The sequence below is a fragment of the Mizuhopecten yessoensis genome, unplaced genomic scaffold, assembly GCF_002113885.1.
Source record: "Mizuhopecten yessoensis strain PY_sf001 unplaced genomic scaffold, ASM211388v2 scaffold716273, whole genome shotgun sequence".
Taxonomy (NCBI): Eukaryota; Metazoa; Mollusca; class Bivalvia; order Pectinida; family Pectinidae; genus Mizuhopecten; species Mizuhopecten yessoensis.
In genome coordinates this window covers 281,007-305,887 of record NW_018480034.1, presented here as the reverse complement: position 1 = coordinate 305,887, position 24,881 = coordinate 281,007, and the positions used below count along the sequence as shown (strand labels likewise).

At 35.2% G+C, this 24,881-nt stretch overlaps 2 protein-coding genes across 4 annotated transcripts in view; one reads left to right on the top strand and one right to left on the bottom strand.

Annotated features, from left to right (window-relative positions):
- Nucleotides 1–2,638: 2,638 nt before the first annotated feature.
- On the bottom strand, nucleotides 2,639–10,430 carry LOC110442506 (IQ and ubiquitin-like domain-containing protein). The gene is made up of 12 exons (XM_021486149.1): nucleotides 10,326–10,430; nucleotides 9,836–9,979; nucleotides 8,481–9,107; nucleotides 7,882–8,016; nucleotides 7,459–7,626; nucleotides 7,004–7,335; nucleotides 5,998–6,384; nucleotides 5,600–5,770; nucleotides 4,953–5,129; nucleotides 4,276–4,524; nucleotides 3,730–3,915; nucleotides 2,639–3,450 (listed from the first exon to the last, which is right to left on the bottom strand). The coding sequence occupies exons 2-12, from the start codon at nucleotides 9,969–9,971 to the stop codon at nucleotides 3,277–3,279; spliced, it is 2,742 nt and encodes a 913-aa protein (XP_021341824.1). The 5' UTR covers nucleotides 9,972–9,979; nucleotides 10,326–10,430; the 3' UTR covers nucleotides 2,639–3,276.
- A 47-nt stretch (nucleotides 10,431–10,477) lies between these two features.
- The window catches only part of LOC110442503 (dynein heavy chain 12, axonemal-like), a 63,743-nt gene continuing 49,339 nt past the window's right edge, over nucleotides 10,478–24,881 (top strand). For 2 of the 3 annotated variants that reach the window (XM_021486146.1, XM_021486147.1), the window contains exons 1-7: nucleotides 14,949–15,025; nucleotides 15,987–16,246; nucleotides 16,495–16,585; nucleotides 18,100–18,126; nucleotides 21,929–22,118; nucleotides 23,268–23,343; nucleotides 23,640–23,798. In XM_021486146.1, coding sequence (XP_021341821.1) covers nucleotides 15,017–15,025; nucleotides 15,987–16,246; nucleotides 16,495–16,585; nucleotides 18,100–18,126; nucleotides 21,929–22,118; nucleotides 23,268–23,343; nucleotides 23,640–23,798 — 812 coding nt within the window. In that variant the 5' untranslated portion in view covers nucleotides 14,949–15,016. Of the gene's footprint in view, nucleotides 10,649–14,948; nucleotides 15,026–15,986; nucleotides 16,247–16,494; nucleotides 16,586–18,099; nucleotides 18,127–21,928; nucleotides 22,119–23,267; nucleotides 23,344–23,639; nucleotides 23,799–24,881 lie in introns of those variants that run through there. The other variant, XM_021486148.1, reaches the window with a different exon arrangement.

Sequence of the window (24,881 nt, the reverse complement as noted above, 5' to 3'; positions counted from 1 at the left end):
GTCAAGGTCACAGTGCATTGTACATTGTCTGTTGGTGATGCAAATATACTGCAAGTTTTATAAAGGATGTCTTTAACTTGGCACTAATTTTACCTTATTATTAGAGGAACTGCCTACTGCTAAATTATAAAATCCATATAAATAAGTTCTAATTGTAATGGGGACCATTACAGAAGTCCTCAAAACTGACCCCATAGTCGCAAAGGATCCTTAGATAGAGATTACAATGCCACCATATACTTGCATACTAAGTTTAAGCAAAATTAGACACAGTGAAGGACCGGTGGCATCACGTTGGCATACACCTTTAAATGATTTGAAACAATCTGACTTTTTTTTACCTTTGACCTTGAGGTTAAGGCCACAGTGATCTCATGACATTGCATTGCACATCTTATGTAGATGGTACAGTTATACTGCAAGTTTCATCAGGATATCATGACTGGTTTAAAAGTTACAGCCCAACAAGATTTAGCACATATTTTACCTTTAACCTTGGGGTCAAGGTCACAATGACCTAATGACAGTGCACTGCACATCCTCTATGGGTGATGCAGGTATACTGCAAGTTTCATCAAGATATCTTTAACGATTTATACCTGCATCACTTCCCTTCGAACTTGCAGTATACCTGCATCACCTCCCGTCGAACTTGCAGTATACCTGCATCACCTCCCGTCGAACTTGCAGTATACCTGCATCACCTCACTTCGAACTTGCAATATACCTGCATCACCTCCCTTCGAACTTGCAGTATACCTGCATTACCTCCCTTCGAACTTACAGTATACCTGCATCACCTCCCTTCGATCTTGCAGTATACCTGCATCACCTCCCTTCGACCTTGCAGTATACCTGCATCACCTCCCTTCGAACTTGCAGTATACCTGCATCACCTCCCTTCGAACTTGCAGTATACCTGCATCACCTCCCTTCGAACTTGCAGTATACCTGCATCACCTCCCTTCGAACTTGCAGTATACCTGCATCACCTCCCTTCGAACTTGCAGTATACCTGCATCACCTCCCTTCGAACTTGCAGTATACCTGCATCACCTCCCTTCGAACTTGCAGTATACCTGCATCACCTCCCTTCGAACTTGCAGTATACCTGCATCACCTCCCTTCGAACTTGCAGTATACCTGCATCACCTCCCTTCGAACTTGCAGTATACCTGCATCACCTCCCTTCGAACTTGCAGTATACCTGCATCACCTCCCTTCGAACTTGCAGTATACCTGCATCACCTCCCTTCGAACTTGCAGTATACCTGCATCACCTCCCTTCGAACTTGCAGTATACCTGCATCACCTCCCTTCGAACTTGCAGTATACCTGCATCACCTCCCTTCGAACTTGCAGTATACCTGCATCACCTCCCTTCGAACTTGCAGTATACCTGCATCACCTCCCTTCGAACTTGCAGTATACCTGCATCACCTCCCTTCGAACTTGCAGTATACCTGCATCACCTCCCTTCGAACTTGCAGTATACCTGCATCACCTCCCTTCGAACTTGCAGTATACCTGCATCACCTCCCTTCGAACTTGCAGTATACCTGCATCACCTCCCTTCGAACTTGCAGTATACCTGCATCACCTCCCTTCGAACTTGCAGTATACCTGCATCACCTCCCTTCGAACTTGCAGTATACCTGCATCACCTCCCTTCGAACTTGCAGTATACCTGCATCACCTCCCTTCGAACTTGCAGTATACCTGCATCACCTCCCTTCGAACTTGCAGTATACCTGCATCACCTCCCTTCGAACTTGCAGTATACCTGCATCACCTCCCTTCGAACTTGCAGTATACCTGCATCACCTCCCTTCGAACTTGCAGTATACCTGCATCACCTCCCTTCGAACTTGCAGTATACCTGCATCACCTCCCTTCGAACTTGCAGTATACCTGCATCACCTCCCTTCGAACTTGCAGTATACCTGCATCACCTCCCTTCGAACTTGCAGTATACCTGCATCACCTCCCTTCGAACTTGCAGTATACCTGCATCACCTCCCTTCGAACTTGCAGTATACCTGCATCACCTCCCTTCGAACTTGCAGTATACCTGCATCACCTCCCTTCGAACTTGCAGTATACCTGCATCACCTCCCTTCGAACTTGCAGTATACCTGCATCACCTCCCTTCGACCTTGCAGTATACCTGCATCACCTCCCTTCGACCTTGCAGTATACCTGCATCACCTCCCTTCGATCTTGCAGTATACCTGCATCACCTCCCTTCGACCTTGCAGTATACCTGCATCACCTCCCTTCGAAGAGGAGGCATAACAAGAGCTCTGGCCCCAGTTGCTCAAAGGTTGATTAACTCTTACCAGTGGTAAGTGAAACATTAAAATTGTTATTAACAAACAAAGGCTTTCAAAGCAAAATAAATCCTGAAGAGATGTCAATATAATCTGTCTCCGCAAACCTTTAGCAGGGTTATACTATCAGATGATCTTGTTTTTCTTCTTTCTATTCATACTTTGAATATTTCCCTAACCACTGGTTTAATTTACTCTCACAATGCTTTGAGCAACCGAGGCCTGTTTACTAAGGTCAACACGACGTAGTAAAACAAACAATAACAGCAATAGGAAATTGTATATTTTTACATTTTAATCTGTTCCATTATTTTTTTCAAGGGCAATGAGTTCAATATAATATATATACAATTTACAATAATTGATAAAATATTTACATTCAAAAATCATATCACAGACATACATGATGGCATCTAGGGACCTTACTCTAAAGTAAATCCATTGCAGGGAATTATCATGCAAACATCCTCGACAGGCTTTTACAGTGTGCATGGGATGTCTAGAGCCATCGGGATAGTAAATGGTGCATTGCTTTGCGACTGTTGAAAACCTGTCTTGTTTCAATTTTGATGACCACATTTCTGCAACTTTGACACCATAACTTAGTTGATGTTAAAACTCGTAGTATTAGAAAACAATTCCATCTCCAGAAATTTTACATTTTTGTTTAAATTTTAAACTAAATTTTCCAAAGGCTTACTATATTTGAAGTTAATTTAATAAAGCCAAATGCAAAATCATGTTATTTTCTAAAAAAGGAATAAATAACGATACGATTCACAATGGCAGGCAATTTTTTCTTTCCTAAGTTCAACTATTTCCACATAATCCATTTTCAATTTTATCTTGCTCACTTTCACATGATTTAAAGAATTTTTTTATTAAGGATTGTAAGTGAAACTAGTTTGTCAGAAGTTTGTGTCCAAATATAGCCTACAGGCAAATTTTATGCCCGCTGTTGAACGGGAAGTTGCTGGCCAGCTATCGTTGGTCCGGAGGGCATGGATCTTTCGTTGGCACGCACACGTATGTGTTCAGCCATTCCAGGAAGTCTGGAGAAGTAGTTCCTAGCCAAGGTATGCTTCTGTTGTACTTTGTGTATAAATACAGAACCATATCCCTGGAAACAAAAAAGATTACCTTAATTTACATTTCATTTTTTCATTCCTTAAATTTCATAGAAGTCTTGAAACAAATTGTAAATTGCAAAGAGCAAAGGCATACGAGAACAATACTTTAACTGAAACAATTGAATTAAAACCATTTTATTTTTTTAAGCCCCAAAACAGAAGACTGTTCTGTGACACAGGACAACAATATATTTGACTGTACTGTGACAAAGATGACAACTGTGGCAGGACACGATGAACAGTGTTGTGATGTAGAATGATAGCCATACCTCTTCTAAATTGACTAATTTTTCGTGTGCAGATGCCTCGTCCTTGGTGAGGAGGATGCAGTTCCAGGGAGACCACTCTTGGTGTTTGTCCCAGCGGACCAGTACAAGGTCGTACAGATCCTCCCACGAACTTAGTATGCTCTGGCTGTTCCAGATCTTCTCGACCAGGTATCGCAAATCTTGTTCCTGGAGAGAAATAAATCGTTAGCTAATCTCAACATCATAGCATGTATTCTCCTTAATGTTTGATCAATTTCAAGAAAAAGTATCTTAAATGTAAAAAACACCAAAACATTTCGAACTAGTCATGAAAATCTTGAGCTACAGGGACGAAATAGATGTCACCCGTACTCCAACACTTAAGGACAGATACTTTTCGGAACAAGTCAGAATTATTCAGCTTTATGAGGCAAGGAGCAACCGGTTTTACAATTCAGGGGGTATAGTGCAATTTTATGCGTAATAGGTCGAATAATAATGGACACAGTTACGTCAAAATCGGAAGTCTTTCAGTTAAACCACTACGGAACTTCTCAGGAAATATACCTGTAGGAGGAAGGCAATCTTGGAGTCGTCTCCGTACAGCTCCTCGGCTTTCCTAAGGACCTTGAGCATGTACTGGTAGGTACTGATGTCCTGGCGGGTACGAGCATCGTTATCAATCTTAGAACAATTGCGACATTTGCCAACAGTTCGGGAATTTGACGACAAGGCAAAATCTGTCGAAGGCAGATACTGGTTACAGCTCGGACAGAAGTAGATGTTCTTTCGTAAGCTGGATGGATCTTGTGGTACCTGGATAGGAAAAAGGTCAAGGTCAACATTGCAGAAATTTCCATTGAAAAATAGTAAATTCGAGAATTCAAGCAAAAATCAAAATAAATAGAATTACCAGAATTTGTCCTTTGCTGGTATTTGAAAGCTTTCATTTGAACAATCTTTTTTTTTCTTTTTTCTTTTTTTTTTAATATGTTAAAAAAATCTTTGTGAATGTTTTGCATTTGTTTTTTTCTTTTATTAAGATTGTTAATTTTTTATGAGTGAAATTTGGAAAGTCAAAGTTAATGTATTTAATGTTGGAAATGTAATAATTTTATAAAGGTTTCCCAAAATGTACATTAAAATAAGTTATAAACATCAATAATATTGTCTCGGACTTTTATATTAGTTAAAATTAGTATGTAAATGATTTTGTTTTCATTAACTGGAACTGAATCGGGTACCTTGAGTAATTTGGCTGCCTCAGGATTAAACGTTGGAGTTTTGATGTATTGAAGGAAGAGTGTGGAGATACGCTTCCGCAGCCCATCCAGATTAGATTCCTTGACCCCTCTCATTAAAAGGTCAGCTTCTCGGTCAATAAGCTCAATTATCTCTTGGGTCAGCTTACAGTCATGTTCCTGTGGATCAACCATATAAATATCATTATTTAAAAGAAGACATAAAAAGATAAATGATTTGAGCTATAGCTATCTGTGAAGTTACACTGTAAAAAAAAACTAATCAAAAGCTTCACCAGAAGTTATTGTTTAAAAAAAGTGAATTGTATCAGATGCTCACAAAAAGGCATGTACCAAGTATATGTTTTATATTTCATATAATAAAAAATAAAACAAAAATCTTAATTTTTATCTCATTAATATACCAAGTCTAAGGACTATGAATGGAAACATAATTTGTCTATTCCAAAATATATGTTTTCAATGTTTTATTTTGATCCAAAAAAAAAGTTCTTTCACATTGGGAGAGAAAAAAACAATTATGCTTTTGGTATATCCAATTATCAAATATTGCAGAAAACCAGTGGAAGCACATTTTGATGACATAAATAACATACTGACATCAAAAGTTAATGTGACTAGTGTCTTACCTTAACTGTGTGTTTGAGCGTGAGGAGGACATCAAGACGTTCATCCTGCGTTAGATATTTCATGTTGATACTGTTATAAATATCTTGAAGCTCCTTGGCCCTGATTGTGTAGGGGGTATCCATTTCTGTTGTTTTACCATCAAAGCCCCTCCATTTCTTAGGTGCAGCAGCCTTTTGAAAGAAAAAGAAAAGAAATTAACTCGTGATTCGAAACGCATCGTCTGAACCAAACCAAAGAAATTAATCTGAAAATAACAAGTAGTGAAAATGAACTGAATTTGACATTTTTGCATAACCAATCTTAAATCAGGTCGACCATTTTCTATAAGTTTCTTTACAATAAAAGAAAAACTTGAAAAAATAGCAAGGACAAGATTTTTTTTTTATTATTTGTTTACCTTGCTGAGAAACTGTTGTATCCTTTTGTCCTTGTTCTCTGTGTCTGCCTCGAGTTTGTGTCTGCCAATGGCAGATATAAGTTGTGTCTCTTGGTCCAGCAGCATGCAAAGTGCCGCCTTTCTCTCCGCATCGTCCATCGAATGATTGATCCGCTCTAGCTCCTCCTGACGCCACTTCTCTAACGCGTGATACAACAGGTCAAAATCTTCTTTTGTCTTTGGATTCATCCTCCTCTCGAATTCTTTCTTGATTCTTTCCTCTTTCTCTCTCCGCTTCCTAATTTCTTCCAGTCTTTCCCATTCAATCCTTTGCTGTTTGTCCATCTTCAGTTTCTGGACATAACGTTTGGCTAGCCAGCGACGGTAGTATTTTTGTATGATGATTACCTGAAAGCAATAAAGTATTTCAATTGTATAGGCCAAAAAAATAAATTTATTTCCCAACTTGCAAAACTCACTCTGTTATTATTTTTAGGCTAATTTTGACATGTACACACGTAAATTAAATGAATTCCTAGTAGTTTTCATCATTTTCTTTTTTAATCTTAATATGATATCTAGCTCTTATTCATTTGGCTTGCAATGAATAAACGATTAAACAGCATTTATGTTTTTTTCTTTTTTTCGCTTGGGCTTAAAAAGAGAAAGTGTTAAAAGGAATTGCTCTGGTTTTATGATAAAGAGATACAAGGCAATAATTTTACCATTACTTTTTCTTTTCTTTATTTCTTTTTATTTAATATTTTGTATATAATTTTGATATTCTTTAGTATGATATTGATACAACATTTTTTGAAAGATCGAAACATTAAATTGAAAAGAAAATGTCCTTGACAGTTGTAGAAGTTTTGCTTTATTCAAATTCCATTCATATCATTTTTAATGGAGAAAAAAAATTTGGCTGTCTTCAATGATTATACGAGTGCGTTTATGCTTTTTAAGTCTATTCGTTTACTGAAAACAAATTAATGCATGTCAGTTCTAAATGCTTTAAAAATTTGAATACCTGGTTAAGCATTGTATCAAGGTGTTCTTCAGCTGTTGTGTATTTGCCCGGCTTGACCAACTTATCGTCGAGATTAGCCACGTAGACGCCAATCTTTGTCATCTGTGTGGATGTGTCGTTTTTGGTCTGTTGAAGGTGATGACGCTGTTCCACGGTCTGTGTATCGCGACAGTACCTAACAGTGTTCGAAGGAGTCGGTTGTTTTCGTACAGTTTGGGCTGATGCGTGATGGAACTCAATCCCGGTTTTCTTGTGCCTGTAACCACCTAAATATGGCTTCTTCTTTGTCGTTCTCTCAATCTCAACAACAACGTCTTTTGAAGTTTCATCCTCTAGAAACAAGATAAATGCAAAATGTTAAAGAAAATCGGTGTAAAAATAAAAAGCTTAACACCATTTGAACATTATTCCAAGTAGCTGTTTCCCTTAAAACAGATCAGCCAATAGATCCTCACCTGTCTGTACCCTGACTGTGATGACGTCAGGCATGTGGTATTCCTGACGAGGGCGGTACGATTTGATTGGGGTGTTGACGGGGTCCGACGACTGCATTTCGAGCTGGATTGTTCCGTTAGGCCCAACTCCCAGGTCAGCTAGAGTCTTTGACTCCTCCATGTTGTTACCTATGTGTAAGGACAATTTTTCCTTATTTTGAGATTTTGTTGATGCTGATAAATTTTGACTTTACAAATGTTATTGTATATGACATCTTCCATGTTACAATGTGCAAAAAATGTATCTTCAAACAAGCACCATATGTACCCAAGTTAGTTTTCACTGACATTTTATTTAGTTTTTGCATATTTTTTTTTAAGGATTTCTGTCCATATCTTTTTTATCTAGTTGTATGTACTACAGCTGAAAAATCTCTCCATTACCTGCGAACATAAGCATGATGAGGTTGATGGGCATCTTGAGTTCTGCAGCGAAGTGTGCCTTAAGTTGACTCAGGGTCTGGCCCAGTGTGCAGGCTAGCGTCACAACCTGACCACTCGGCATCAACACAAACTTCACTACAACGACAGAAAAATAGACTATTAGTTATCACTGATAAACCTAGCAAGTCAGAAATTAACTTGTCAACAATGAGATAAAGTAAACATTTTTTTTATTTGTTTCAAAACAATTATGAAACAAAATCTACCAACTTATATTAATCACTCAGTCTCTTGATGACCTGGATGGAAGCCTGCATAGGGTATTACTTGGGGAGGCAACTTTGAGTACCCAGAGAAAGCCCACATGTTCAGGTAAGTGACCCTATATATACATTTTCATGTCTGTTTAGGGAATCAAACCCCAGCTGTCTTGGTGATAACCAAGTGCACTATCCACTGTACGTGCCACTTAACAATAACAATGGAATGACAAAGAACCATGGATGCAGATATGTATTTATAAATCCTTAAATTCTTCGTTCACCTCAAAAATAAACATATTTTGGAAAAAGAAAAACCCAGTCACAAAGTGCTAATACCTGTTGCTGTAGCTTGTAGGTTAGCAGTGGTCCTAAGCGGAGCTTTGTCCTGTACAGGTCGCGGTGATGCTGGTTTGGGTTCTGGTCTTGGTGAATTTGGATCATCTTTCTGAATGGCGGCATTCACCTGTATTACTGGTGCCTCCTCTTCTTGTGGAGTTGGGGCTGGAGCCTCTTCCTGCTGGGTAGGTGGGGCTTCCTGTTCAGGTGCTGGAGGTTCTTCAGCAGGTGCAGGTTCCTGTTGAGCCTCCCCTGATTGCACCTCTCCCTCGGCAGGAGCCTCACCGTCTGCTGGAGCCTCAGCTTCACCTTCCTTCTGCTCTCCTTCATTTGTAGCCTCACCCTCTACAGGAGCCTCACCAGGAGCCTCTACAGGAACCTCAACAGGAGCCTCTACAGGGGCCTCAACAGGAGCCTCTACAGGGGCCTCAACAGGAGCCTCTACAGGAGCCTCAACAGGGGTCTCAACAGTCTCCCCTTCCTTCTGTTGGCCTTCTGCTGGTGAATTTTCTTCCTCCTTCTTTTCTTCAGTATCTTCTGTCTTTTCTGCCTGTGTTTCAGTAGGTGCTGTTGTAGTCTCTCCTTCTGCTTGCTCTGTAGTTTGTTCCTCTGTTGGCTTTTCTTCAGCTGAAATGTATAGAGCACATGTAGCTGAATAGTCTCAAGAAACATTATAGTTCATATTGAAATATAAAACTGGAAAGAGTTAATTTATTCTGAAAATTTGTTTGCACAACTTTCTGGTGAAATTACGTTTTTGACAGCTTAGAGCAGCTGGTATTATGGTATTCTGTCGTTTTGGTACTTCTCCAAAGCGGATTAATGTTTCAACCCAATACTCTGTTTGCATTAGGTGATTAGCATGTCATTAATTTTTCAGTATGTTTAGTCTTCACGATAAAGTACTTAAGTATCTTATTTTAAGTACAGAGCACTTATAGAGCACTTTCCAAAGTTGTGTGTACATATGGATGCTTAGGATCTTTTAGCTTTTGATTGACCCATATGTTTTCCAAGTTGAAATTTTAAAACCGTTTGGTGATTAAATGGCAAAAACTCAAAAATAGCCACCCATGCATTATCTAAACAACGAAATTTATATACTCACCAAATCTTATGTTCAAAATTATGTTCATGTGTTGATATAATGTTCATGTGCAGAATATCATGATGTGCACTTAATACTACAACATGGTTGTAGTGACACTACCTGGTACTGAAACCTCTAGAATTCCATTTTACTATGAAAGATAATAAGGAAAATAGCAAAAGAAATCTGATAATGCAACATTTAGTATTGTCTGTTTTAGATCATTTAATTTTGTTTGTACAAACAACAGATTAAATATGCATACATTGTGTCTCAGCTGGGGGTGGATCAGTGGGAGCGGCGTCCGGGGGAGGTTGTTCCTGTGTAGGTTCAGCTGGTGCCCCACCCTCTTCTGGGTTATCTGTAGGAGGGGGCGTAGGAGCAGCCTCTTGGTCTGCCATGACTTGGTCTAAGAAAAATATACGTCAACAAATATAATTTCTACGTACGTTTTTTCTGGGGGTTTTGGAAAATAGTATACACAATAATCATTGTTCACTTTATATAGCGCATTGCATTCAATTAGTCGAATAAGAACTAAGCAATCGCTTCGACTATTTCAATGAACCTGATGAACCAAAGGCTGTGTCGGGATGAAGAGGCTGTTTTGTTGTAAAAATAATACGAACTCGTGTCTGTTTAGGCCTTCGTGACAGTCGATCAACGTCATTCGTATATGGAGAAAACGGGTATTGAACGTGCAGCATTAAGAATGTTCATTTTGTATGCAAATTGTGTATTTCTGATATACTTACATTATCGTTTACGTTACGATCTGTCCGCCATTTAGGTTGTTTTCATGACGTCTAGGTAACCAGGCTATACCGAACGCTTTGATGTAACAAGAAATTTGATTGGACGAAAGAAACCATTCAGCCAATCAGCGGCGCCTTACTATTCCTATTTTAATTCACTTCGAAGTCTGGACCTCCGAGTCCATAACAACAGGCTTCGACGGATGCAAAGTAATATTTATGTGATAAATATAAACGGTAGAAAAATCGGAAATATGTAGCAGTGATGCAGACATAAACAATTTACAAACAGGAGAAATCATACAGTGTACTAAGTTGAGAAGGTGAGTTTCAAGCATTGTTTTCCTGTCCTATGCCAACACTTGCATAGTTTACAAATGGCTGACCGGGAGACTGGACCAACGTTCCATTATAAATGAGCGTATTGCACATGTACTCTTACTTCTTTAATTAAGACATTAATTCCTCAGATATCTTAAATGTACACAGTTAACATTAAAAACGACATTTTCACCAAAATGTCACGACTAGATCTATACTGAAAAATGTATTCCACTAAGGTAATGAGAATGATTCTTTTACAATGAACATGCAGTGTAATTTCATTCAAACTCATTTTGTAAAACTATCGTTCTTTTGCATTGGATATTGTGTATTATAATCATATAGCTATAGATCGAATTATAGATACATAGTGACTTAACTGTTGGTTGAAACTTTAATATAGAATATAAGTGTAATACTAGGATTGCACCATACTAAGACCAATCGCTGTTGGCCTGCTGGAGTTTTATTATTGTATTCCCACAAAAACTCTTGTTTTCATGTATGAGTATTATACTGGATACAAAATGTATGTCATACAAGAAACATTGAAGCCTATATCAGTTATGTAATGTCTGTTCTTAAACTTTTATGTACACTCTGCTGACTAAACATTTTTGACTGCACATCAAAGATTTTATGTAATTTAGTTGTAATATTCAATTTTGATATTAATACATACTGTACAGTTAGTATGACTGTCAGGACATGTGAAAAACCTACAGTATAGTGAATTACGTTTTGGTTTTATAACTTTTCTTCATATAATTCTTTTACATAACTGACTCTGTATCACAGACCTGCTATGCTGTCATGCATTACAATATCAGCAATTGCAATTTTCATATAAATTACATTTTCTCGTGAAAGATAATCAACTCCACTGACGTTGTCAATTTAAAAATCACAATTATATGACATCATAATCTTTAGGCATCACAATCTTATGATATCACATGATACATCCAAAATGCATTATCCAACTGTGTACTCTTGAAAAAAAGAGTGATTTTTTAGTTTGTTAGTATTTTTGCGTTCCCTATAGGAACATGTAATTATAGACAATATGACATCACAATTTATGCTGATAATTGCCCTTTCATTATAAACTCTAGTTCAAGTGCTTCATTATATACATGTATATACTATATAGAAAAATAAGATTAACGACCGACTAAAAAACTAGCTGCTTTCTCCCTTCATAGGGCTCTTGAGGTTTAATCAAAAGAACAACATTGTGACGTCACAATTTCATGTCATCACACTACAATAGTAACGTGTCGTAACGAAGTACACAAGATTGGTGGACAATTTGGCTTAAAATTTTACTGTGGCCTGTTGAGACTTGGTTTTAATATTTTGATTAGTTGGTTTGTCTTTCTTTTCTCTTAAAATAGTATCTGATGAAAATAGTTGATACAAAGGTAATACATTAAATTTATCTCCAGCACATTCATGAATATGTTTGTTAACATGAAGATTTCGTAAAGAATCAGTTCTAGTTTGTTGTCTATGTACAGTCATACGTGTTCTGAGTTCATTACCGGTTTGACCGATGTAAAAATCACCACATTTAGAACAAACGATTGCATAAATTACATTTTTTGATTTGCAATTCATATTTACCTTCACAGTAAATTTCATACCATTCTTGAAAATAAAAGTATTACACTCGATAATCATAGGACATGTAGCACATCTTGGTGTCTTACATTTGGATACTTCTGGTGTTACACAAGAATTATCAAACTTAGAACATGTCAACATACGTTTTAAGTTTTTAGGTTGGCGTCTACAGTGTAAAATAGCATGTTTATTAAAAATGTTTCTCATACACCTGCTACTTTGCTTTAACTCTTCACATTTGTTCTTTATCACAGGAAACATATTACAATTCTGTGGATTGAAAGTAGAAACAAAAGGAACTAACTTTGATTCATCCTTTAGTTTTTGTAGACGGGAAGTAAAGGGTCCCTTTTCAATAGCTTTCTGTATACCATGTTCTATTATCTCAGTAGTATAACATTGAGTTTTAAGGTATTGCTTTAGTTGACTGAGTATAGCAATTTGAGCTTTTTGGTCACTGACGATAGTGACAATCCGTGAGGCAAGATTAAAAGGAATATTAACTTTAGTGTGTTTACTGTGGTTAGAGTAAAAATTTAGATAATTATGTGCATCTGTAGCTTTACAATATAAATCTGTTGTAATCTTATTTGAATCTAGTTGAACTAAAACATCTAAGAAAGGTAAAGACGTTTCGCTACACTCCATCGTATAACAAATAGAAGGATGTAAAGAATTCAATAGGTTTTGAAATTCATTTAAATCCTTATCAGAAGGCCATATAACAAAACAATCGTCAAGGAACCTTAAAAAATTATTTCTGATAAATTCAGTAAAGTTTTCCCCAAACTTTGTCTCAATCTTAGAATAAAGTGTTTCCTCTAAGTATCCTAAAACTAAGGTTGCATATGTAGGGGCAACTTTAGTTCCCATCGCTGTACCCTTAATCTGTTGAAAGTATTCTTGCTCAAAATAAAAAGAATTACGATTGAGGACAATGTCTAGAGCTTGCAGTATAAATTCATTACTAAAACGAGAATTAACTTTTTCTCGTTTTTTGATCAACCAATATTTAACAGCTTCAATACCAAGATCATGCGGTATATTAGTGTATAAACTAACAACATCAAAAGAAACAAGTTTAGCATTATGTGGGACCTGTTTAGATAAACGGCTCAGAAAATCAAAATCATCTTTGATATAACTGTTTACACTTGTGCATAAAGGTTTAAGAATGAGGTCTACAAGATGACTCAAACGTTGTGTTGCACTATTAGGGCCGCCTACTATGGGTCTAAACTTCAAATCCGTAGGATTTTGAACTTCAATATATGTACAGTTTTGTACTATATATACATACATATATAAAAGAGAATAGTTTTGTACTATATATACATACATATATAAAAGANTTACTTCCTTCACATGGACATTTAATCACTTTTTATCATACATATAACTATATACAAGATTAAGAATTTAATAATAGTAATTATCAAAAATATTTTCTTATTATTTGCCAAATTTATTCACTTTCACCATATTCACTTTTTATATTGTTTGCAAAATATTTTGGGAATGCATTTGTATCCTATTCTACTTGGAAATTTTGATTCAGTTTTTTATTTTTTTCAAAAACAAATGATGTATTCTTTTCACACCCCATCTGAAGCCCACCCATTATATCAACTAATCTTGATATATCCTAAATGTGTAGAGAAAAATGTGGAAATAAAACATCATTTGAGCATTTCAATGAACTCAGCATAATGATTTTTTAATTTTATAACCCCTTTTATAGTCAAGAGTCCTAGCTTTGAAAGGTGTTTAAACTTTTTACAACCCTTTGATCATCAAATTTCATATAAAACATGTCATATTTTATAACTTTTAAAGTTCTGAAAGAAGATATTATAAAGTAGATTTATTGTTTAATGCTGAACTTTGACCCTTATCTGTTGTGATCCTTTTTATGATCATGAAAACTCATGTGATGGTCACCAGGAATTGTTTTGGTGCCAATTTGGGACTGAATTTTCTTTTTTATTCTACTTTTCATTGTAAGATTGTATTCAGACGACACTGCAACTTTTAATATTGCAAATAAATCATTTTTTAACATTTAAGTTGATATTTTATAGAATAAAAGGGAGAATTTTCAGTATAATTTTAATAATTTCACAATTTTTATTTTTGCTACTAAATTTGCCCAATCCAAACATGTTGATATTTTGTAGAATAAAAGGGAGAATTTTCAGTATAATATTAAAAAAAAGTACAATTTTTATTTTTGCTACGAAATTTGCCGAATCCAAAAGCCACAGACTCTTCCCCCCCCCCCCCCCTCCCCCCCAAAAGTAGGAAAATAACAGGTTTTGTTTGCATATGTGTATACAAATTTATCAACGCTGTGGTTATATAATACCAGTACTTTAATCTATTTATGAGAAACAAGTTAAATCCTTGCAATGTAAATTTCATATTATTGAAAATTTGCACTATGAACTAGAAAGAGTATAATAGTGCAATATAAGTTGTGTGGTAGTACAATACATGTACATATTTTGTTGTATATCATAGCATATCGTTACATCATCAAAAAATAAATTTATATGAGAAACCTTGGCTGTACATCAGTATAGAATACATATTGGTCAGGCCAACTGATCAATGTGTTTTCAAGTTGGCTGTTAGCCAGAGCCTCAGCTACCCTGTACAAGTCAAATCTAGGGACCTGATCATATCGTACACACGATATGGCAGAACAAAACCTTTCTGAGGTTCGCTGATAGACTTTGATCATGCATAAGGTAGGCACTTTCATAATTGATATTTTTATAGGGTGACTTTTATGTATGGTATTGTATTTCATAATGCTTGGTGTCCAATATTTTCAGGTTTAAACTATGGAAATAGCATTGATTTAAAGCTTGGCACCATTGTTGATTTTATTACGTAGTTCAATTTGGCAAGGGATATGGGGGATTTGACCAAGGTATATCTTTAACATTACAGACTGAAAATTGTGAATATGTGAATTTATGTGGCATATACATGAAATGTTACTAAAATATAGAATCTTGTCCAAATTAAACATTTTTGTCTCCGGGTATTTTTTAAATAATTTTGTACATGTACTCTTTTCACCTAATAAACTTAGAAGACACAAAAGATCTGTTTTATGTCAGAAAAAATGTGTCAGATAAGTTGGATTCTACTGTGCCCCATTAATTTAAGGTAGGGATACAATGTATATCAATATAAATATTTCACTTTCTGAGTTTCTTCTCAGCGACATAAAACAGGAGTTGTGACAATTACCGTACTGATTATAATAATTAAAAAACACTTGATTCATCCTTATTGCTAATTTTTTTTTAGTCAATTCAAACACACACGCAAAAAAAACACCATAACATGTATTACACCAGACAAAAGAGCGACAGGGTAGTCGAAATTATATTTATTCAACAGCTATACTAGAATATGCCAGATAAGAAACTGAATATTTAATTTGATGAAAAATATGCACCTGTATTCTAGTGAATGGTTCAGTAAGACAGTTGGATTACAACCAATTTTCTGTAAGTTGACAGCTGTTTTAATTTCATAAACTTATTTCGATTGAATTCCGACACTACTCATATGAACGATATCTGTTTGAATTATTATTTTTTTTATCTAAAGCATCCAGACGAACAGAGTTCCATTGTGTCAACTGATAAATGAATAACTTTTGTTAATACAATTTTATTCTTTTTTTGTTTTCAGATGGCGACATTGAATGGCTTACACGCCACTAGGAATGGTGTAAATGGCACCACAAACGGGGATGGGAACCACGAGTCACTTAATGGCAGTGGTGTCCCGAAGCGACGGAGTAAACCAAATAGTGGTATCGGTCCAGACGGATATCCCCGTCTACCACCAATAAAAAAGCCGCAAGTGAAAATAGATGACCCATATGCCAACAGCAAATTGATGACCTTCAGATTAGCCAATCACAAGCAGGCGTTGCTGATGCAGATATTGTAAGTGCTTTTGTATGGATCATATTAAACCAACTTTTTAAAATTGATTACAACACTTATTTCTAAGCCAAGATGTCGCATATATATCAAACATAAGTTTTTCTCTATAAAGTTTTTTCATGGTCTCAATGGCTTTTATAGAATCACGTTCGATAGAAATTGTCTACTAGATAGGGGAACCTATTTCTTACGTAAATTCTCCAAGCGTGAAAACCCATTGTAAACATGTGATATTTCTCCGTATTCAGACATGATGATGCCGTCAAGGCTTATGAAGAAACGAAGGAGGTAAACGAAAAAGACACAGACAATAAAGACGACCCAGATTTTCCTCAAGAGGTATGTCACCAAAATCAATCAGAATTGACAACTATTTTTTTTTTTGTATTTCAGATTGAACACCATGTTTATTTTTATTTTTACAAATCTAATTGTTACCTTTTATATCTAAAAAAACCAAAAAAAACATCATTTTATCCATGAAAAAAATGTACCTGTATGAAATTGGATTTTGCAGTATTACTGATAAATAATCTTGTATTTTTTTCAAGTGTTGATTTTAATACAGTTCACAATTTCATTCATTCAATACATGAATGACAAAAGTACCATATTCACCATAATAAGCAACCTTCTTTAAAAAAAAAAAAATGCCTTCCCTACAACCCCATATTTAAAACAAATAAGCGCTTTTACTGTTTTTCTAATTAAAGTTTGTTTGTGTTAGGGCAGTTAAATAAAAGCTTCATCAGGTTTGCAAAGAATACTTTCAAACGCCATTAAAATAATGTTGCTAATAATTGTCGTCAAACACTAATGTTTTTCAAGTTTTGAGGTATTTACAGGGGTAATACAGAATATGGTATATTACCACGTTCAAGAAAATATTGTTTATAATGTTTTAATTTGTTTGTTGACATTTGTTGTGTTTACTGTTTCGACAGCATGACCCCAGAGCGGTTAGTCTGCACTTGATCGCACCATATAATATTGTTTACTCAACAAAACGTTGTAAATCTGTTATATATATATATGTATATTGCATTTCCTAAATGGTCATTTATAATTTAGGGTAATCACACAATGTCAGTTTTTTTATGACTGAAGTGTTTTTGCTTTGTTTAAATTCAATTCTCAAGGTATCTGTGCTGTGTTTTTACAAATTTGAAGAATTATTAATTCAAATATTTATTTATTTTTGGTGATTTCTAAAATATTGGTTTGTGTGCACTACTTTATATTAAAAATTGAATTTATTTGTTCAATTTAGAAAAAGAAGAACATATTGGTGTTTTTTTCTTAAAAACAGTTGTTAATTTACAACAACAAAAAAGAAGAAAAACTTAACAACAAACATGTTTATGATGTTGTTTTTTATTTGATAAGATAACCAAAATGTCAGAATTGTTAGATGTGTGAACACACCCACTATGCATGGTTGCATTTCACTAGACAAATGATATTAATATGTTTATCAGTCACAAACACAAATGATTCTGGTAACTTAAAGTTACGATCAAAGCCCATTTGCTCAAGGCATGACCAGCTGAACAGAGTATATTTTGTTGTCAAGATTCAAAAGGAATACCTGAATGTATCCTTTAAGACTTATTTTCTGTGATATTTGACAAAGATTTGCTCTATTGAAAAATATGAATTTGATTTGTTAAGCAAGACAGCCTTGAAAATCTGGGTCAATACTTCATTTCATATTGAGAAATTTTTATTTTTTTTTGCATTTAAGGAATAAATACTTTTTGTCACAATACCAGATCGTACCTGCAATATCATTATAAGATAAGAATTTGCAAAACATATGTCCTCAATGTAAAAATTTCAACCTCCCTCAACAGATGATGAGCAAAGAAAGAAGGATCCGGGTATGTTCTACCTTATATGGTCATAGCTCCCTAACAATGCTTGCCATACCTTATATGGTCATAGAACCCTAACAACGCTTACCATACCTTATGTGGTCATGTCTCCTTAACATTGCTTTTCATACCTTATATGGTCAGTTCTTATTAACAATGATGCTTACCATACCTTATATGGTCATGTCTCTTTAACATTGTTGCTTACCATACCTTATATGGTCATTTCTTATTAACAATGATGCTTACCATACCTTATATGGTCATTTCTTCCTAAAATTGAGTTTTTCTAACAACTTTCACCATAACTTACTTAAATTTGTTTTGGTCATATTTCTATAACTATACTTAACCATACCTAATGTGGTAATATCTCTGTAACATTGATGCTTACCATACCTTATATGGTCATTTCTCTTTAACTATGATGCTTACCATACCTAATATGGTCATGTCTCCTTAAACGGGCTGGTCGGAGAAAAAATTACAAAATAAATGGGTTTTAATGCATTCTCTGGCCTTCCAAAAGTTATACCACGGCAATATGATGGTCGAGTTCTGCTTGCAGTGTCCAGTTTTGACAACTGAAATCTCGGGGAAGCCCCGCGTAAATTTAGCGCAGATCTATTTATATATGTCACGTGGTTGTTTTGAAAGTGAGGCAGTGAAGATAACAGCAATAGCACGTCATGTGCCATATCGGACTCAACTAGCGGACAAGACAGCAATACTATACGTAAATAATTGTTTTCAAAGGTCATGTATAATGCTATTGTAACGGTATTGATACCTCGTGCCTGTCATGACTTTTGCATGTATCTTTTTCTTTCGCCGCGATGTTTACATTAAGCCTTGTTGATGACACGTGTGCGGTAAAATTACATCACTGATCTAGGTCAATTGAGAGTTCTTTAATACAATTATAATTTTTAATCTTAGGGAGTGAATTTCAGCAAAATTTGTATCGGTATATTCATAAGAAGGTATTTTAAACATGTGTATGCCATTTTAGCAAATATCACATTTTTCCCCCGACCAGCCCCTTTAACATTGTTGCCAACCATACATTATATGGTCATATCTCCCTAAAATTGATGATTAACATATATTGTGAGTTTTTCTAACAACTCTCACCATAATTTACTTAAATTTGTTTTGGTCATATTTCTTTAACTATACTTAACCATACCTAATGTGGTAATATCTCTGTAACATTGATGCTTACCATACCTTATACTGTCTACCTTAGATTGATGCTAACAGTCATAGTTAGTAACTGTACATATCTTATACAATCATATATCTCTTAAACTAATGCTTCCCTAACTGTTGTGTGCTATACTGAGTGAGTGCTTACGACTAATTATTGCTAGTTTGGATAGCCTGCTGTAGTTTTCTATTTTAGTCTAATATCAACTTATGTGTAAAACATTGGCGTTTACGATCTGTTCTATCATGATATTAAGGCAGACAGTCCCACCACTGTTCTACTATATCAAGATGTTAAAATTAGTTTTTCTCTTAACTTTATGTTGTTACATCTATACTCAAATTATTCACAGAAATGTTGTGGAAAATGTATCACATAATAAATATCATGACTGGTGAAACAGTGAGTAATCTCTCTGCATTATTATCAAGTGGTCCTGGGTTTGAATCCCAATAATGGAGAGGTTTTGTCTGAAACAAAATTATAAAGAATATATTTATTCTGTATACAATTCTGCTACAGTTAATGGGCAAACAACTCCAAATCTGAAAGAAGAAAAAAAATTGGAATTCTTCTTCTTTGGAGATTCAAGAAAGAGTTCTTAGACTGTCTACCTTAAAGAAGGATTATTTAACAATATCACAAACCGTAACTTATTTTATGAAAAATTGAAAAAGACATGTATGATGGCTTAATAGACTATTTTCAGTATGTGACAATATCTCTTTGTCTTGAGCATTTCTGGTTCATTTGATCACTCTTACTTTTGATGCCATGATATACTTCTCTGATCCTGGAACCTTCACAGCTTGATATTTCTCCTTTTTTACAATATTAATTCATTCACCCCTGAACACACATTTGAATTCTTCCAGTTCAAAGGTTGGAATAGTTCATTATGAAATTTCAGGGGTGAATGAGTTAAAAACCTTTATAATAATACCATCTAATTTAGAAGTCATGTTCTAATTCTAGTTTTTAAAGTAAAATAGAGTTGTTTGTTTTAGCTGTCAATATTTTCACTAGCTAAACATCTTTTTTCTAGAAAAACTGTTAGATTTATCAGTGTCTGAACAAGATTTATCAGTGTCTGGACATATAATTTAATTCATTTTGAGTTTTGGGAGAGGGAGGGGGTTATCTAGGGGGTTAGTGTCAGGTCATTTTAGTTAAAGCATACTTTCTCATGATGTAATATCTATTTAAGAATTGTTTCATTGATAAGGTATAGCTGTTGTATATTAAGTACCTGTGGAAGTCCATTCTAAATGTAGGAACAGACCTAATGTTTTTCTGTACAATACTGAACTAGGGGTATTTAATTCTTGTCTACCTATTCAGGCAGTAACGTACCACAATTGTTTATATTTATTTGGACGAATTCCAATCAATGACTTGGTCCTTCGTAGCTTGACAATCTGCCAAATTCTACTTTAAATATTTTAACTACGATACATGTACCTTACCTGAAATTTATAATGGAAGTGTATTTCTTACAACACAAGACCAATCTAAGTTTATTCATAGGGGTCACAGAGTATAAAAAAAACCTTCAAGGGTTTTTCTTATATTAATCCAAGGGGGGAAAAAAATGGTTTTCCACATAACCGGTAATCTTAAGTTTCAAATATGGTATTCCATATGAATACCTAAAGCTTCAAATTTGATATTCCACATGAATTCTTTAAGATTCAAATCTGGTATTCCGCATGAATATTTAAAGGTTAAAATGTGGTATTTCAATTGAAAATATGGTTTTGGTGTTCCAACAAAATATCTGGTTAAATTCCTGGTGCACTAGAGTTCTGTTAAATTCTAGTCCTGTAATCTGTAATCTTACACAAAAATAACTGTCAATATTGGCATACATGCTTTTTACTAGTAATGTCTTGCGATGTTGTAAGCCAAAAAAATTAGCATTTTAGTCTGAGTTAAGCTATTGTTGTCTTTATCAGTCTGCCATTTGTCACGTCTGGTTATTGGCAAACAGTATTAGAAAGATATGAATTTTTAAAAAAATGTATCCTAGCAGTGATAAATCTACATGCCCGAGGCCTATATATATATTCATAGAATTTTTATGGGTCTCACAGAATTTCTGGAAATACTTAAATTTAACATTGTGGTACTCATTGTTTTTAGCAATAAAGTTGAGAAGGACTCGTAAAAATGAACTGTAGATTATTCACTGCCCTAGTAGTTAAAAGGAGACATTTTCAAAGAATTTATTTTCGATTTCTAGCACATTTTAACAATGCTAGAATTCAGAGGCCATGCCATGGAAATAAAGTTTGACATTGGTCACAATTTTTATATATTTTTTCCAAAGCCAGATAAAAGTTTAAATCAAATAAATAATGATACAGATCCCATAGACCTTTTGTATTTGTTGATTTCTTAGTTATTTAACAAATATCATGTGAAAAGTTGAATGATTTAAAATGAAAATGTAAAGATAACGCTAACAATGAAAATTTATTCCAAATACAACTGACTGGTTTATCAACGTGTGTAATTAATTCTATGACAATACATGTATAACATGAAACATGGTAATCAGAGCACGCTCCCATCATGAGTCTCTGTTATAATGTTTAGCTGAACTACCAGTACCTACGGAAGTGTGTGGAGGCGGGGCCAGTCACGCCCATGCAGCCAGAATGGAATGCTCAAATTCTGAAGATGGTGCCAGAACATCTACAACAATCGGCCATGCTCAAGGAAGTCATCAAGGGACTCTTCGATGAGATCAAGGTCGACTTCAAGGCCAGCATGAAAAAATCTATGGGTAATTAATTGAAGAATTAATTTATGTTTATTCATATTGGTAGATTGTTTATTTCATTTGATCTCATTGCGTTGTACTTCTAAAATGGTTTAAATTGTTTGGATTTTGTTCACACTAAAGCTTCTTATCTACGAAAGATTCTTTATTGTAACTGCCTAGGTATTTGTATTATGATTAGACAGTGTTTTGCATCCCATTAACAGATCTTTTCCCCCCCCAAGGTCATGGTCACATCAAGAGGTCAAAGGTCACTGAACTACAATGCATTGCTCACTTTTGATCATTGAACATTTAAAAGACGTTCAAAAATTTCAGATTGTGCACAAGCAAATTTATGTTCATGCATATCACACACAAATCTGTGTTGCATATACTGATTGGGAATATTGGGGTGTTTTGTTTCTCTGATTATTTCTTTTATAAATCCATTTGGCAACAGAATTTTTTCTCGTAAATGGTTATATTTTCTACCAACTGAATTTTTGCCTTTTGGTTTTTTAAAACAAATTTGTTTTGCTATGAATTCACCATCCCTTTGTTATAAAACCTCATATTAAGGGTGCTAGTACCACTTCAAAAAACTGTAATAAGTATTCCAAACTTTTTTTCCCAGCATGACCAAATCTTTGATAAATGCTTTCAAAAAAGAAACCATATCTTGCGGGACTTCTATGAAAAATAATGAAGATGAAACATTCAAAATGTAATCAACAACAGTGATCTGAATTTTTTTTAAAAGTCAGTGGGCTTAGACCGGGATTTGAACCAGGACTTTAGATTGATGTACTGTCGCTCGTACCGACTCGGACCTAGCTACCTGGCCTGGCCCAATTGTGTTACTGTTATATATACAAAGGGAAGTTAAGGGTTAGGTTACTTACTGTACATAAGATAAAACACAATAAGCGGGACAGGGATCCTAAACCAAATCCATCGCTATATTTACCCTGTCTTTAATTTGTTCCTTTTTGTTTACACAAAAATAATTAATAGATGTTTTTTTTTATTTCGTAAACATTTATGATTTTAACTTGTCAGAGAAACATTGCATCCCATCATCCCCTATCTCTTCATATCATAATATAAAAATAGGTAAATTATCTATATTGTCTTAAATTTTTATTTTTTTGTTTTCTATTTTATTAACAGTCCAACATGTACTGCTCAAACCTGGGGTCAAGGGACTGGACAATGAGGAGGCCGGACCCCCACCACAAGAGCCAAGGTCAGTGCAATTTAACACAAAACCACTATGGCTGTCTTACTTTATTTACCTCCAAAATGAAATTGAAATCTGTTAAGTGTAACATGGACTCGAGAGTAATATGGCAACCTGAGAGACGGAACCTGACAGTTTGAAAACAAACTACATAACCTTCAGTTTTTTATTCAATGTTCTATTGAACTCTCTGAAGAGATAACAAAAAGTAACTTGCTTCAATTAAGTTGTTCAAATTCATTGTTGTCAAGTTTTTGGGGGAATTTTTTTCTCTCTAATAATTGAAAATGTTCTGTTTACAGTGGGTTAGACTTCTCCCGCCCTTGGCATGAAAGTTACATGCAGGCAAAGGAGGTCATCCTGGACAACCTGCATACCTTGCACCCCTCCATGCAGACTGTGCTCAACATGTGTCAAACCACCCTCGGGAACCTCATACTGGTGGACTGTTCCAATATGAGGTAGCTACAATGCATCAGTGTATTGGCAAACTTAGCTTAATGCCTATTGATTTGAAATATCTTTTTCTTAAATTGATGTCAATTTTTAGCACAATGAAAATGATTCTCTCGTTCTTTCTGCAAAGATACTAATTTGATTTTTCCTTTAAAGGCAAACTTGTCAAATATCTCTTAGTCAAAGACAGTGTTCACTAACAAGGTGGTATGTTTCAAAGATTTCTTTAAATTGCACTTGAAACAAAACCATAGTCAAATGAATCAGATCACCCAAATGATTCAAAAACAGTTTTTGGACATAACCATTGGTTTTTTAGGTCACCTGAGACAAAGTCTCAAGTGACCTATTGCGATCGCCTTTTGTTCGTCGTCGTCCGTCGTCATCCGTCGTCCGTCCGTAAACAATGTACATTTTCGACTTCTTCTCCAAAACACCTGAACCAATTTCAATGGAATTTTGCAGAAACCTTCCATGGCCAAAGGTCAACAAAAGTAGGTGCCGGTTTGGTCCCCGGCCCCCAGGGGCCTGAGGGGCAGGGCCAAAAAGGGTCAAATTGACTAAAATTTCAAAAATCTTCTTCTCAAGACCCAGTAATGGTAGAATCAAATACTCTTCATTTATGGAAGGGTCTTAAGGTGCTTTACCAAAATTGTGAATTTCTTGACCCTGGGGTCTCACGTTTCCCCCTGGGGAGGGGGTAAACTTTACTATAGTTTATATAGGGAAATCACATTTTGGACCAACATTTGTTTAATTGCCATTGGAGGTAATTCAATTTAGGTTAGCATTATCAGTATTGGGTAGCAGTTGATGGTATGCACATATCAGCCCTGACTGACCCACCGGGGCTATTGGGTGGGGCCATAAAGGGTCGAATTGACTGAAATTTCAAAAATCTTCTTCTCAAGACTCAGATATGGTAGAATCAAACACTCTTCGTAGATGGAAGGGTCTTAAGGTGCTCTACCAAAATTGTGAATTTCATGAACCTTTGGTATCACGTTTCCCCCTGGGGAGGGGGTAAACTTTACTATAGTTTATATAGGGAAATCACATTTTGGACCAACATTTGTTTAATTTCCATT

Bases quoted from the DNA above. Each gene is read 5' to 3' on its own strand.
- LOC110442506 (XM_021486149.1), bottom strand. From the start codon at position 9,971: ATGGCAGACCAAGAGGCTGCTCCTACGCCCCCTCCTACAGATAACCCA. The intron at 9,108-9,835 runs GTATGCATATTT...TATACATTTCAG, and splicing joins ACCCCCAGCTGAGACACAAT to CTGAAGAAAAGCCAACAGAG. The intron at 7,336-7,458 runs GTGAGGATCTAT...TCTTGTTTCTAG, and splicing joins CACAGTCAGGGTACAGACAG to AGGATGAAACTTCAAAAGAC.